This window comes from Chaetodon auriga, chromosome 22 (genome assembly GCF_051107435.1).
Source record: "Chaetodon auriga isolate fChaAug3 chromosome 22, fChaAug3.hap1, whole genome shotgun sequence".
Classification (NCBI taxonomy): domain Eukaryota; kingdom Metazoa; phylum Chordata; class Actinopteri; order Chaetodontiformes; family Chaetodontidae; genus Chaetodon; species Chaetodon auriga.
Window position 1 is genome coordinate 7,785,079 of NC_135095.1, and position 14,195 is coordinate 7,799,273.

General features: G+C 41.3%; 1 protein-coding gene across 4 annotated transcripts in view; it reads left to right on the plus strand.

Annotated features, from left to right (window-relative positions):
* The window catches only part of tafa5a (TAFA chemokine like family member 5a), a 137,324-nt gene that overhangs the window by 74,136 nt on the left and 48,993 nt on the right, over positions 1-14,195 (plus strand). For all 4 annotated transcript variants that reach the window (XR_013075858.1, XR_013075857.1, XM_076722348.1 and 1 more), the window contains exon 2: positions 7,604-7,753. Coding sequence is in view for 2 of the 4 variants with exons in the window: in XM_076722348.1 (XP_076578463.1) it covers positions 7,604-7,753 (150 nt within the window). In the remaining 2 variants the exon portion in view is untranslated. The remainder of the gene's footprint in view (positions 1-7,603; positions 7,754-14,195) is intronic.

Consider the following 14,195-nt stretch of genomic DNA (forward strand, 5'->3'; position numbering starts at 1 on the left):
TTTCGTTCGTGTCCTATATCATCCAACTGCTCTTTTACCTAAAGCTGTAATTCCGCCTGCTCCGCTCTCCTTCCTGTTACACCACATGCTGTTCAGTTGGCTCTTCCAGCCTCTGATTAGGCTTATTAAAAGGATTCATTTAAAAACTAGCCCGCCAGGCCTCAGGGTAGAGGGATGACATCAAGGTTCTACTAATGCAGCGTTTGGATCCAAAATGGGATTTCAGACTCACAGTCTTGGCGCCGGACTCTCCTCTCTCATTCCAAACAGCTGTAGCGTGCTGGAGTGATATAGCATTTTAGCCTGCCAGTGTCTGACATGTGTACACACACACACACACACACACACACACACTCCGTCCTCTCCAGCAGAACAGATGTGAGTTTCCAACTACATCAAGCTGCCATGTTGTGTTTCTGGGTTAAGTAGAGAATATGTGCAAAAGACGTATTTTTCCGAGCGCGGCTTTAGCCGTTACATGCTCGGTTTTGATGTCGAGAAAAGAGCATGACCGTGTGTTGGCGTCCTTACATTTCATATTGCTTCACAAACAAACACATGCACATTGGGCTCCTCAGAGGCATCATGACAACATTGTTTGCTTAATACACAAATCAATATGTTGTTTTTCAGCATTTTAGGAATCCTTCACCTTACACTGCATGTTTTTTTTAGCCTTGCTAGCCAGATCACAGTGCTCGAAGGATGTCAATGTCACTCGCTTGGTTGGCTCAAACTCTCGCTGCTCTGGCTGAGTGTGAGAAGCAGCATGGTCCCCCACAGGCTGCTAGCATGGCTTTCAAATGCTTGTCTTGTTACTAATTTGTCCCCCCATCAGTCCCAGTCATCACTCTCAGATATTTCAGAAATTAAGATTTGATATTGCATTTCCAGAAAGAAGCCATGGGAGTGTTTTCATTAGTACTAAACAAGCAGTAAAGTAACAATAATGGGCAAAATGAAAGACCAAATGAACTATAATGGAGTCCCATTCATCTTAACAACCTGAATGGATCCAGAAAAATCAAATACCATAGTAGAAGTTGTAGTTCCTGACCGGATTACATAAATTAATAATCCATGGACCGAAGGCTTGTACGGTCTCACTGAAAATTACACAAGAAGTTGAAGCTGAGCAGCTAAGACCAACTAGGAAAACATGCAGAACAAAAGGATTAGCTAACGTTAGCATCATCGAGAAAAATACATTGTGTAACACATTAACTTTACTTTCAACTTCAATTTTTATAGGTTATTGGTCGGAAAGAGATGGTGTCTCCTATCACCTTTGTACATCTTCCCCTAAATGTTCCCTTAAGGAACAGTTTGGCATCAATGTTATCCAGCGTTTTAGCTGACCCTCTTAAGATAAACCCTGTAGCCTCCATTTAGACGAAACTCAATGTATTCATTCTTTGTTGACTAAAACTACAATAAAACTAAAAATAAACTGGCTAAAACACTGCCAATATGTATCCCATCTTAATTAGACAGCTGATCTAAAACTAAATAAAAGATGAGCAGTGCCTGGTTACACAGCCAGTGTCAGATTAAAGCTAATATATTACTTTCTCTCAGAGGAAAATACATATAATTTACTGCTCAGGATCTGTGGTGTTGATTTACCATCAGCAAACATTTCTTTGCTACTTTTTGGATGAGAGCCCTCATCTCTCTTATGTATCCTGCTACAAGTAGCGTTGTAAAAATGAGGGCTAATTAAAAACTCATTCCGTTGGACTGCACTTCAGCTCCTTCAGTAAATTTCATGGCAGAACACATTTTTGTGTCAAATTTAGAAGGACACTCAGAAATACTTTGGAAATAGCTGTTTCTTGTGCAGCACAGTATGCAATCCCAGCATGACTCCAGAGCAGAGGCTTTTGAAAGGACAAAAAAGAAAAAAAAAAAAAAAACTATACCTACCCCCCCTACTGAGCCTAAACCACACATTTTATAAATATCTAAGTATTTGATTCAGCAGATTGAGACTCGAGTAAGCAGTCTTTAGTTGTTTTGGGATCTCTTGAGCAGCAAAAACGAGAATAATTCTTGTAAAAAATGAATGAAATAAAGCCCCTTAACACAAAAAAAAAAAGAATTGAAGCAATAGAAGAGAGAGAAATGCCATGTCTCTGTGCTTCGGAGCCGTGCAGGACATTTGTCAAATGGCCGTGTATGGCAGAGCAATTGTAATGTGTTGAAGAGCGAGAGGAGAAATAATAAAGCATAGGAGCATGTCAATAACATTACGTTGCATTAAGCCGTACGCTCTGCCACATGAATCCATCTTCTGCCTCAGTCAGAGCTTTCATTTCACTCTAGGGTGGCCACACATACATTTTAATCAGCCATTTGGCCGGCCAAGCTGACAACTGCTCGACAACAGAAGCTGATAAGGGTGATGATAAATCATAGCACTACTGGTACAAGCTTTGGGTGTATTTCTGAGGACACCTGCCAGTTTTAGATTTTTCCTCCTATTCATGAGGCTATTCCAGGAAACGGGATTATGTTTTCCTCTCTTCACAGTCCAATTTCTTCACGGGATGACAGAGAAGAGATTGGACATCATCTTGCATATTTGCATGTATGTGGAAAATATACGCCTGCGATTTTAATTCTATACTGAACTTTTTTTTTTTTTTTTTTGGGTCTGAGTCTTGCTTTCTTGAAACTGCCTGGTTGGAGTTGGAGTGAATCCTGTAATATTTTCTAACCTTTTCTGCAGTAGATCCCTCCAGGCCAACAAAAAGAGGAACTTTTTTGTGTCGGGGAGGTTTGGTTCAGCTAGATTTTTGTATTTTTTTTGTTTTGTTTTTTTATTTATTCTTTTTTTTTTTCTTTGTTTGTTTAGTTTTGCTATGTTTAAGAGCCAGTGTATGTGGTATCCCTCGCACTGCGCTCTGGAGGCTGAGCCGCGGGGATGCTTGGAGCAATTTGTTTTAGAAAAAAAGGAATGGAGTCAACTCCTGCTTTATTGGTGCACTGAGACCAGCTTGTCCTCAAGTTCTCTCACATAATATTGTGAAACACTGCAAAACACCTAGAGTACTTGCAGCCGAAACCAACTTGTTTAAAACTCAAATACCCTTTAGCAATTCTCGATGGACTTTTGTCTTTATCATCTCAAATACTTGAGATTCACACCCCGAATATTAGAGTCAACACTAAATAAACTCATTCCTCAGAGCTGTAACGCTGATGCATATTTAGAAGTTGCTGTTTTAATCATGTCTGTGTTATCGCTCCAGGGAGGGCAATGTTGGTCTGTTGATTGGCTGATGGGCTGATCACTCAGTCCACCACTTTGGTGCAGAATAGTGTATTTGGGTGAAATGCCTGACTGGTTTTAGAGTGAAACCAATGAATGGCTTGCCATGAAATTTAGTACAGACATTCATGTTCCCTTCAGGATGAATTGCAATAACTTTGGTGATGTCTTAATTTTTCATCCAGCAACATCAGCTCAAGTTTTTCCTTCCCCTCGTACTTTGGTTTATGACTAAATACCTGCAAAACTAATGGCATTCTTATCGGCCTCAGCTGAACTTTGTGTTTAGTGTAAAGATGGTGAACATAGTAAACATTCAGGGCCGTTAGCATGGCTGTAGCTCTTAGCCTTGTTGAATTATGATGCCTTTTACCAAACTCTATGTAGCGTGTGAGCTCGACAACAAATGGCACTTCTTGCACTTGTTTCAAACTGGAATGATTTCAACCTTATCAGCACCACTCAAAGATGGTTTGCCATGTGCCTCGCAACAGTTTCAACAACAATTTGACGATTTTGGTTTAAACAATGGAGTCATTTTGAAGATGCAGTCATCAGCAGAAGGAATTCATTATGTGGCCCGCATATTCTACATCTGCGGAAACATTTGAATTTAATTCAAATGCGAAGAATTTTCCTCAATCCTATCCTCGGCGTGGACCTATGTACAGTACGCAGATGTTACAGCTGAAACATTTCAGAAGGCAGAGCACAATGACTTTATTTTTATACTGGGTTTAAAAAAAGATGATTCTTTATCGTCCTCTTAAAGAAGTCAGAGCAGCTATGTAGATGACAACAACATGGAAATTCAGTTTCCCGGCAGCTGTGGTGGTGACAGTAAAAGCAAGGCCCCTGTTTGATGAAATGTAGGCAATTAATGAGCTCCATCGACTCAAGATAGAAGAACAGAGAATCACAATGTCAAATCAGCCGCAGTCTTTGAGATAGTTGACTTCACACGTGGTACCTCGGCGCCACAGTGATCCGCGCGATTACATAAGACATCCAAACAGTCTTTTCAGCTTCTTGCAATGGTAGAGTTCCAAAGGAGAAGGAACTGACAAAGAGAGGAAGCAGGAAGAAGACAGCAATGAGATGATCTACAGAGATGGTGGGTGGGGAGGCATGCAGGAAGTAAACGCACATATACACACACACACACACACACACAGGAGCTTACATGACAAGTCATTATCCAGCATCAGCCAGACAAGACAGAAGAGTTGCAAGAGGGAGGAGGGAGTTAAGTGAGAAGGCATGAAGGAGAAAAGAGCAAGCAATGTAAAGGAAGAAAGGAGGATGGAGGAGGAGGAGGAGGAGGAGGAGGAGGAGGAGGGATGGTGAAGGTTGAGGGTTTTGGTCTCGATAGTGCAAAAGGCATGACTGATTGGATTTTGTTCGCATGCATTTTTGAGCAAATGCATCTTGTGTTAAGACTTCTTTCTGCACGTTTTGTTATTGCTTCTTTCATGTTTTTAGTACAGTTGTATTTACAGATACATGTAAGTACCATTAATGGGCCTCTGGCCTTAGAGCAGTCACATTGCAGGAGAGCTGGAGATGGCTGAAGATTAGCGGCCCTGAACATTGTGAACACATCTGTGCTTGAATTAATTGGCCATTTTCAGCACATTTACTATTTTAAATACACAACCTAGTTTTGCTCTCAGCACTGCATTTATTTTATTTTCAACACAAAAGGCATGAATTGGTATCATGAAAAGGAAAAACATCTTTTTTTATTAATACAAATAAAACGATTTTATGAGCACAATAAGAAAGAAGTTGTCATTGTCCACTGAAAAACATGCATCTCCAATTTGTGTGATTTAGAGGTTTTTTTTTAGATAAACTGAAAGAATCAGTGTTCCTGTATGGATGAATAGACTATTTAAAAAGCCACTGCATTATCTGGAAATGCATTGTCACAAAACTGAAAACAGGACTTACATTTTGGAGATGCATGGTCTTTACAGTTGGGGTTGAATGACGAGTTTTAATGATATGCATGTCTGCAGGTGTCTTTGTGTGTCTGGTAACACATCTATTTGTGGCAAAGTAGAAAAATGAGGTGGCTCAGAAGCACAAAAAGAAGAGTGATGTGATTGTTGATAACTCTATTCATATACGGCAGAATGAGATGTCATCTCTGTCAGCACCAGTGTAGAAGACAGACATCACATAAACACTATTTTAAATGCACTGGTGCATACGTTAAAACAACATGGGTGTTATATTCAGAAAATGAGTCGAGGGCTGCACAGCGTCGGTCCAGAAAGATAGAAAAATAGCAGGTTTGTCTTTATTTGCCACTAAGAGAATGTTTTTAGTGAACTGGAAGATTCATAAATCAGGCTGGTTTTCCAATAGCTGCTTAATTGAATTTTTAAATGGAAAGAATAGCTGCCTTTTTACAATACAGATCTGCCCTTGACTGAGACTTAACTAATACCATGACATTGTCGCCCCAGCAGTGTCATGTTTCCTTCTGTCTCTTCCTGAGATAATTGTGCCACTTTGCTCTCCTTATCAGTCTGGCAGGCCCTCTGATCACCAGTGCAGATAATCAACTAAATAATACTTTTTATTATGTGTGACTGTACTGTAGTAGTGCCCCACATACCCCCTTATCTCCACCCTCCTGCTATGTCACGTGTTGCTGTGGTCTTTTATCAAGGCATTGTCATGATGAATAATGTTTTTTTCTTCAGTATGTTCCCTGATAAATGAAATTATAGTAAAAAAAATGGAGAAGAAAGACTACAATGGAAAAATAAATTGTTAAATAGATGAAAAGGGAAGGGAAGTTGGAGCAAGATATAAGCCAACTATTGCTCATGTTACTGCAGTTGCATGAAGTTTAGGATTTTTCCCCAAAAGACACATTATGGTAAAGATTTTATTTATACATTTATACATTTACAGACACGCCTTTTAAAATGCCTACGTACTGTATGCATGCAGACGTTTTCTCCATCGGTGGCCATGGCCTCCACAGGCACCAGTGTGTGGATGAATCCTGATAGATCCCCATTACCCTGGGTGTGACCCCTCGCAGCTCAGTTCATTAAGCCAGCCACCCAAGTGTTCGGGACTCAAGTCCAGATTTAATCACAACTTCCATCCTCTTGCCAATCACAATTAGATCCTGATAAGCCTCTCTAGGATGGCACCCGAGGGCCTCCACACACAGACAAAGGTTAATTTGCAAGCAGCAAGGGCCCGGCTACAAGGCCAAAGGTCACCTTATTGAATACATGGAGGATGTGTGTGTGTGTGTGTGTAAGATGGAGGGGGCTCGGCAGCAATTACGAAGTTCATCAGTATTCATGTGTTTCATTCATGGGTAATGGGTACATTACCTTCAAAGAGGTGTGCTGATAGGATGTGGTCCTTAATGGGAAATAGCTTGTGGGTTCAGGTAGCAGAAATTTAAAAGTAATTTCTTCACTATTGTCTTTTGAAGTCCCTTCACATATGCAGTTACATCTGTGAGCTGCTCACCACAGCGTTCCTCTGTTTGCCTTCTGAGCAACTCCACTGGAACTGTTCGGGGTCGAGGATCTGTAGCTTCTCAAGCAAAACAAGGAAACTGTTGACGGCAATCACACAGTGGTGGAAGAGCTATCCAGATCCTTTACATAAATAAAAGCAGCATTCCCACAGTGTGAAAATACTCCATTACAGGTAAAAGCGCAGAGGTGTTATCAGCAAACTGTAATTAAGATTATGCAGAATGACAGTTTTTCAGAGTGACAAATATTCAACACATTGAACATTTCTGCATCACCATGGAAACAGCTCCGCTTTTTATTGTTGAGGTGGAGGTGATTTGAGCTGGTTTTCAAGATGATCATATTGTGTCTTGCCTCGCACAAAATTAATTCATCATTGAGTCCTAAAAGTCTGTTTAATAAAGTAAGTGGAAAAACCTGCCAGTCACCGCATCGTAGAAGTATAAAGAAGGGCAAAATGGAAATAATCAAGTAAAGTACCTCAAATCTGTACTCAAGTACAGTGAGTGAATGTACTTAGTTACTTTCCACCACTGGTATGATATATTCAGAATGATGGTCTTAGCCATGCATCAAAGTCTTGCTGCACTTGTGTCAGCGGTTCCACTGAGACCCCCCTCCCTGGAATTTGGGACTGTTTGTGCTGTTCCCTGCCAATTGAGCTACAAAGGACTATGAAAAATAACAACTGCTCCACCACTAAACATGTGACAGAATACAAATTTAACAGAAGAGACACACTAGCTTACTTTGCCCTGTTTATGATTTCATCTCTCTGACCTCACATTCTGTGGTGCAATGTCATTTCCAGGCCAGCTGGCAGCGGGGACATGTGAGATTGTGACGCTGGACAGGGACAGCAGCCAACCACGGCGGACCATCGCCAGGCAGACGGCCCGCTGCGCCTGTAAGAAGGGCCAGATCGCTGGAACTACAAGAGCCAGACCTGCCTGTGTGGACGGTAAGAGGAGGAGGGACAGGGGGATCCCGGCTTAGCTCGCTTTCTTTAAGGGGCCACTTCAGCGAAAAGCACTCAAACATGAACACGTTTTTCCTGAGGCGCGTTTGACTTTTGACAACGACTCGTGTTGGTTCTGTGGCATGTGACGAAAATTAAGCTTATAATTCAGCCAAATCAAATGTTGAATCACGTCATGAGTCGCAGGGCAGTCAGGGTTTGCCGGTCTTTAAGTCGGGGCTTAAGGTGGATAAACCTACAATGTGGAGCAAAGTGGATCAGAGGGCTGTCTTTGTGAGGTTCATAAAGCCGGCAACAAATCAACTTACAGTTGAATCATTTTAAAAAGTGGCTGCAGGGGGGTTTCTAAATCGCCCACCAACAGATGGGCTTATATTTCATGGAATAGTGACACAATCTGTGGAATAGTGTCTGTTTTGGCACAGATAGAGTGTGTTTGCATTATTATTATCATCATTGTTAGAGCTTTAAATGATCAGTCAGTCAATCAAGTAGTTGATTGACAGGAAATGGTTTGCAACTATTTTTCAATTGCAAGTCTTTTTTTAAGTAAAAATGCCAAAATCTCACTACTTCCATCTTCTCACATGCGAATAGTAAATTCCATATCTTTGATTTTTGGATGGTCTGTCAGCTTAAATGTGCGGTTTGAGGTTGTTGACTTGGGCTGCAGGAAACTGTGATTTTGCTATTTTCTGACATTTTATAGCCCAAACAGTCAATCAATCGTAATGAATATATCGACAATAAAGCTAAATAAGTTACTTTCCATGCACATTTACACTCAGAGTACATTTAGAATCGATCTTTAGGGGAAAAAATAATAATTTCTTATCCATTTCTTCAAGTTTCTGTAAAATATAAATAGCAGAAATGAGCTCCCACTGTCACTGGTTCATTTCAATACATTTATACAGTGTATTTAAATATTTGGTCAAGTGGAAGCTACCCAAATGAATTTACCATAAGTTCATTTTTGTTACTTTGATACATCAAGTATTCGCCAAGCAAGGATGATTTTACCCATATTAAATGCAAATATTGGCAATGTCGTGTGACAACGTGTTGCCAGAAAAATCCGCTTTTCACAGTCTTAAGAAAAACAGCCCTGTTTTCAACTTCAAGAGAAGGTCAGTTGTCAGAAGTTGTCATTAGCTGTTGCCATGGCTTTCTCGCATACATCTAATGGGGAAGAAGTTTGAGCCATTCCTCTGGTCACCATTCTGCCTTCAATGAATTTCAAGGATGCCGTTGAACGATGGTGTGGGATTTCTTGCATCTCTTCATGACATCTTTGTTGCTGTCCCACAGCCTCTCAGGGTGCCTGTCACTGAGTCTCTCTCTCACATGATGTGGCCTCTAGCCTGAGGAGGGTAGTGGGTTTGTGTGGACAGGTGAAGGCAGGATGAACAGCTCTGTTAGTTAGGAAAGACCTGCAGTGAACTGTACCTTCAGATGTCTTGTTTTTGCCTGTGATTCAGCTGTGGCTTCACAGTTGTGTCTCAGATTGGAGACGCTGCCTATCCTCAGTGCTCTGTGTGACCGGTTTTACCTGCTGATCGTACGAGGAGAAGCTTTCCACCATGTGGAATTGGACGGGGGCTTATGTGAGTGGCAGGCACAGATGAACATGACATTGGAGATTTATCAGTTTCTTCCTTTGACCAAACGGCTTCGCACAGAGATTTGCGTGTCTCATCTAAGTCCCAGACAGAAAAAAAATTGATCTTGTAGACATGACCACATGCCCACCTGCAGTGTGGGGTCACTTTGCTGCCTCTTTTGCCATTGAATGAATGTTGCATAAATCCACAGAATCCAGATAATATCAGGAGGTATTTGTCACAGTGTGGGCTCTGTGGAGCGCTGTGGCATTTTGTGTAGGCTAGATACTCTTCTGAGAGCACAGGCTTATCAGCTGACTTTTTAAATACCTGCACAAGTGCTTGGCAATAGAACCAAAAAATAAACACATAAAATAAACCTGAAAATTAGACTCATATAGTTATGTCCGTATAGAGATGTATACATAGTAATGACAATATGTTGAACAGTGCTCCCAGTACATTTCATAGACAAAAGCAACTGATCCAAGTGATCTAATGAATTTAAACATAAAGGAAATGCTGAATAAAACATTTAAATGCAAATCAAAATGTTAAAAACCATTTGAAAGAAACAAAAAAGCTAAAACAGGAAAATGGATGCTAAAGAGTTGAAGGTGTGCAAGGTGGATAATGATGGAGAACCTACGTGATTTTAATCTGAAATGAATGAAAATTCGGGGAAAGTCCTATATCTAATGGTAGCTTGTCCCACTACAGCTGTGTGGTGCATACTGTAGTAACAAAATGCTGCTTCTCTGTATTACTGTGAGACTGTGGGAACATTTAGCAGACTACTACCAGATGACCTGAGAGGCCGAGAGGGTTCATATGGTAATAGAAAGTCAGAGATGTATTTTAGCCCTTTAGGGTTTTGAGAAATGTACAGACAAGCAGAAGTAATTTAAACTCTTGGAAGCCAGTATAGAATCTTTGTTAGGATATTTGTAAGTCATAAATTACATCTGCATATCTGACTCTGTATGTATTGATATTCCCTATCAAAGGTGCAGTGGTGCATATATGTAGTTATACAGTGTATATCCACCTCTGGCCGGGGGGGATGTACCATACAGTATGCTGGAAAAATTTTGAATAAACCGCAGCTAATCATGTTTCAACTGCAATGGGAGATTTTGCTGTTCCCTGACTTTAGCATTAATGGCAGTGCCTCCCGCCAGGCAGTGTACCACCGCGGGTGAACAGAAGAGCCGTCTGCAGGATAAACCCAGGGAACAAAAAAAACTTCTTCTTTAGCTGTCCTTCCATCGCCAGCAACACAACTGCAAAGCACACTAAAGTACAGTTTTTAGCTCAACAAGCAAGACAATCTTCTAACACTCTAACAAGCATGTCAGGCCAGTAGGTGGCGATAAAGTCTACATCAACGATACGTCAAATACCAGAGAACAGTCTGAGCATGCGTAGAGATCTAATTTTCCTTCTATAACAGCAAAACACAATAACAGCAAATTCTTTATTTATTCCATACATGGCCCAGCAGTGCTAACCAAACATAAACTAAAGAGCCGTCTGCCATTGTTGAAAATGAGATGGAGGCCTACATGTGTTTTAGAAGGAGTAACCTGCCCCGTAATGAAGGTTAATTATTAAATGTAATGTGGTTCATTCTCAGTGTGACCGGGGTAGGATTAGGCATCTCAACAGCGTTTATTTGGCAGAAAACCCAAAGTACATTATGTAAGAGCAATAGTTGGTGGACCACGGGGCATGTCTATCAAGAACATTTACATTCAGCAGCAACATATCGACGCAGCAAGCAGCAGAGGAGGCTTTCCTGTAACAAAAAAAAGCAGCTGAGCTTGTGTTGCAGTATGAAGTGTGGAGATAATGTGAGCCCTGGCTATGTGAGACAACACTAAAAGCAACGTGATAAAATCCAGGCTACTACTCTTTGTGGTCTACAATAGATGCTATGAGCCACATTAAGCACGCTAACGGCAAATTCAACAGGCTAACCAGCAGAATGAACAGTATAATAATGACAAAACTTACAGATTCCAAGTTTGATGTTGGTGTTAATCCATCCTTTAGCTCCAGTTTTGGAGTGAATCTTGCTTTGTGTTGGTCCTCAAAGCAGTCTGAAATAAAATGATGAGCGCACAAATATTGAGCTTTTATATGTTATCCAGTAGCATTTCCATCACGTGAATCCACCAGGTCTTCACTTCCGCTATTTCCGCTGTTTGCGCTATTTTTAACCAGATCTTCTGCACGTTTTATATTTGATTCTTACTTTATTTTAAAATTCTACGATTCCATCCGTGTTGTCTACATCACAGATATCACAGGGCCCAATGTTACTGGAGACGGAAATAGTGATCAGTACATGTGACTCCAGTTCTACGAGCCTGTGTGTAGCTCTCTACCTGCATGTTACCACAGCCACAGTAAAGCACATTATTTTTATAAAGTATTGTGTTAAATATGGTATTGCAAAATACCTACCAAGACACCACAAAGCTGTGGTGTGTAATACGCTATTTAAAGTTGAATTTAATATTTGGGTTTGAGGATTTAACATATGTGCACGCTCTACATTTACATACACATCTGCAGTGCATATTTTTATCGGTTGTATTTTACCATTTCCCCCCATATTGACACACATCCACACGCACGCACCTTTATTGCTGTTCATATTACAAAATCCCAAAGCTTGATATTATTGCCATGCAAATCCGAGATGCTTGTCTCCACAAATGCAATCTTATTTGTTTACTCAGACTCAGGCTCTGCTCACTTTGGGGACATTGCGAGAGAGAGAGAGAGAAAGAGAGAGAGAGAGAAAGAAAGAGAAAGCTGACATAAAAGACCTCAAACCCCACAAATGAGATTTCAATCAGTTTTAATCTACTTGAGTCCTTGAGGTCTGCTCTCTGTTGTAATATGTCTTTGCCTTGCCTGACACAATCTGTGTCCTTCATGCTTCAAACTCTGCATCCAATCCTTGCAGGATAATCCATAGCTCCATCAGCGGTCTCACCTGGTTTCCAGGACAGTTTGCGGTAATGAAAACACAGAGACTGCTGTAGTGCCGTTGATCCTGAAGAGTCAACTCTTTGTTGTTGTGCATTTCCCATCTTCCAGCTGCTCTGTGTGTGTTTATTGCTTTGAGGAGGTGAAAATGGGAGATAAGCCGTCGACATGATAAGGTTTCTGTAGCTGCGCTGTTTGATGCACGAATCCATGAGAAGCAAAAAGAAAACAAAACCTTCAAGAAGCACATCGCTGCGGCATGAAATGCTGTCTCTCTCTGACCCTTCCGCTTTTTCCATTTCTCATTCTTTCTTTGCTTTTTTCCCTTTTTTTTCTCTCTTTCATGCACACTCACACTCTAACAGTCATTTTCTCTCTCTCTCTCTCTCTCTCTCTCTCTCTACTGTCTGCCTTCGGCGGCTCTACCCATTTGAGGCCTATATCGCAGCCTAGTGTTGCATAAGTGCACCCTCTCCCATCTGCAATTTCATGCTCTTGAGCCTTTTTACCTCTGTGCTTGATGACTTTTAAGAGAGCTGATATTGATTCTTATTAGGAGAGTGAGAGACTGAGAGAGACTATTAGAGAGACAGAGAGAGTTGCCGGCTCGTACTGGCTGCAGGAAAGAGTGACAGAGCTGCAGAAGGTGGCAGCTCCAGAGACTTAGAGGAGCTTGTTGAGGGTCACTGGTTGTGGCGGTGATAGCTCAACGGGGAGTCCCTGCCTGAGGTGAATGTGTTTGTGTTTGGTCTCCTTTTGCTGGCATGCTGACATTGATGAAAGCCTCAAAGGTGATCAGTTTGGAGAGGCCCATTGCTGCAGATAATGCTTGGAAAAACAGTGTGTGCCTACCCGCTGGTGTGTAGGGAAAAAGAGAAAGGATGCAATCCTAACCAAAAAAACAAAAACAAAACAAGAGCATTAACTCATGTACCATACTTTAACCACATTTTAAGGGATTTTTAGTTTACTCGAGTATGCCCACATCACATCTACTTGACGTTTGGTGCTGAGCAGGTAGTGCACAGTGGATTTTTAGGGCTTTATCATTGAAAACAGCTGCCTGCTGTTGCTGAAATGAGGTTGTGAGAGCAGTGGGAGTGAACCAAAACAGTAAAGTTGTGGGCTGGGAAACCAAAATGAGCTAAAAGATGTTAAAAAGCACCGTAAGGCCACAGGGAGCTGTGTTCACATTCCCAGTTTACATACATTGCTATTACAAAAATATCAATTATAGCAGCTTTAGCACTGACTTAATGCACATTAATGCATTAGTAGTAATAATCCCATAATGTGATATATAGGTTTTCAATGCAGGGCTTTTACTTGTAAAGGAGCATTTTAACAGCTTGCTGCTACTTTTTCTTAAGTAAAGGATCTGAGGTCTTCTTTCTCCGCCGCTAACTTGCTCTGTCATATCTTTAAAGCTGCATTGCAGGCTGTAAAAATTACTCTCATCCCACTAGATGCACATCCCTGGGTAGCTCGCATATGAGGAATTGTTCTAGTGAATCAGGCAGTGATAGAGACAACAGTATGCGTCAGGCTCAGTCTCCGGGCTATTAGACAGTACCAGAGCTCTAATCATACTGCATCAGCCCACTGGTTTGATTTGATCCAGGGAGGGGAGGAGGGTGCCGCGGTCTGTTGGGGAAACATGTCATGTCAGCTCCGGCAGCCAGTTAGCAAGCTAGCCGCTACCGCAGCGCTGTCCAGAGGGACCGGGACAGGAAAGAATGGTCCAGTGGTGAATCTGTAATGTTGCGCCTGCTCGCTATTTTCTCTTTCTCTTGGCCCTTTTCTCTCTTTCTGTTTCACGT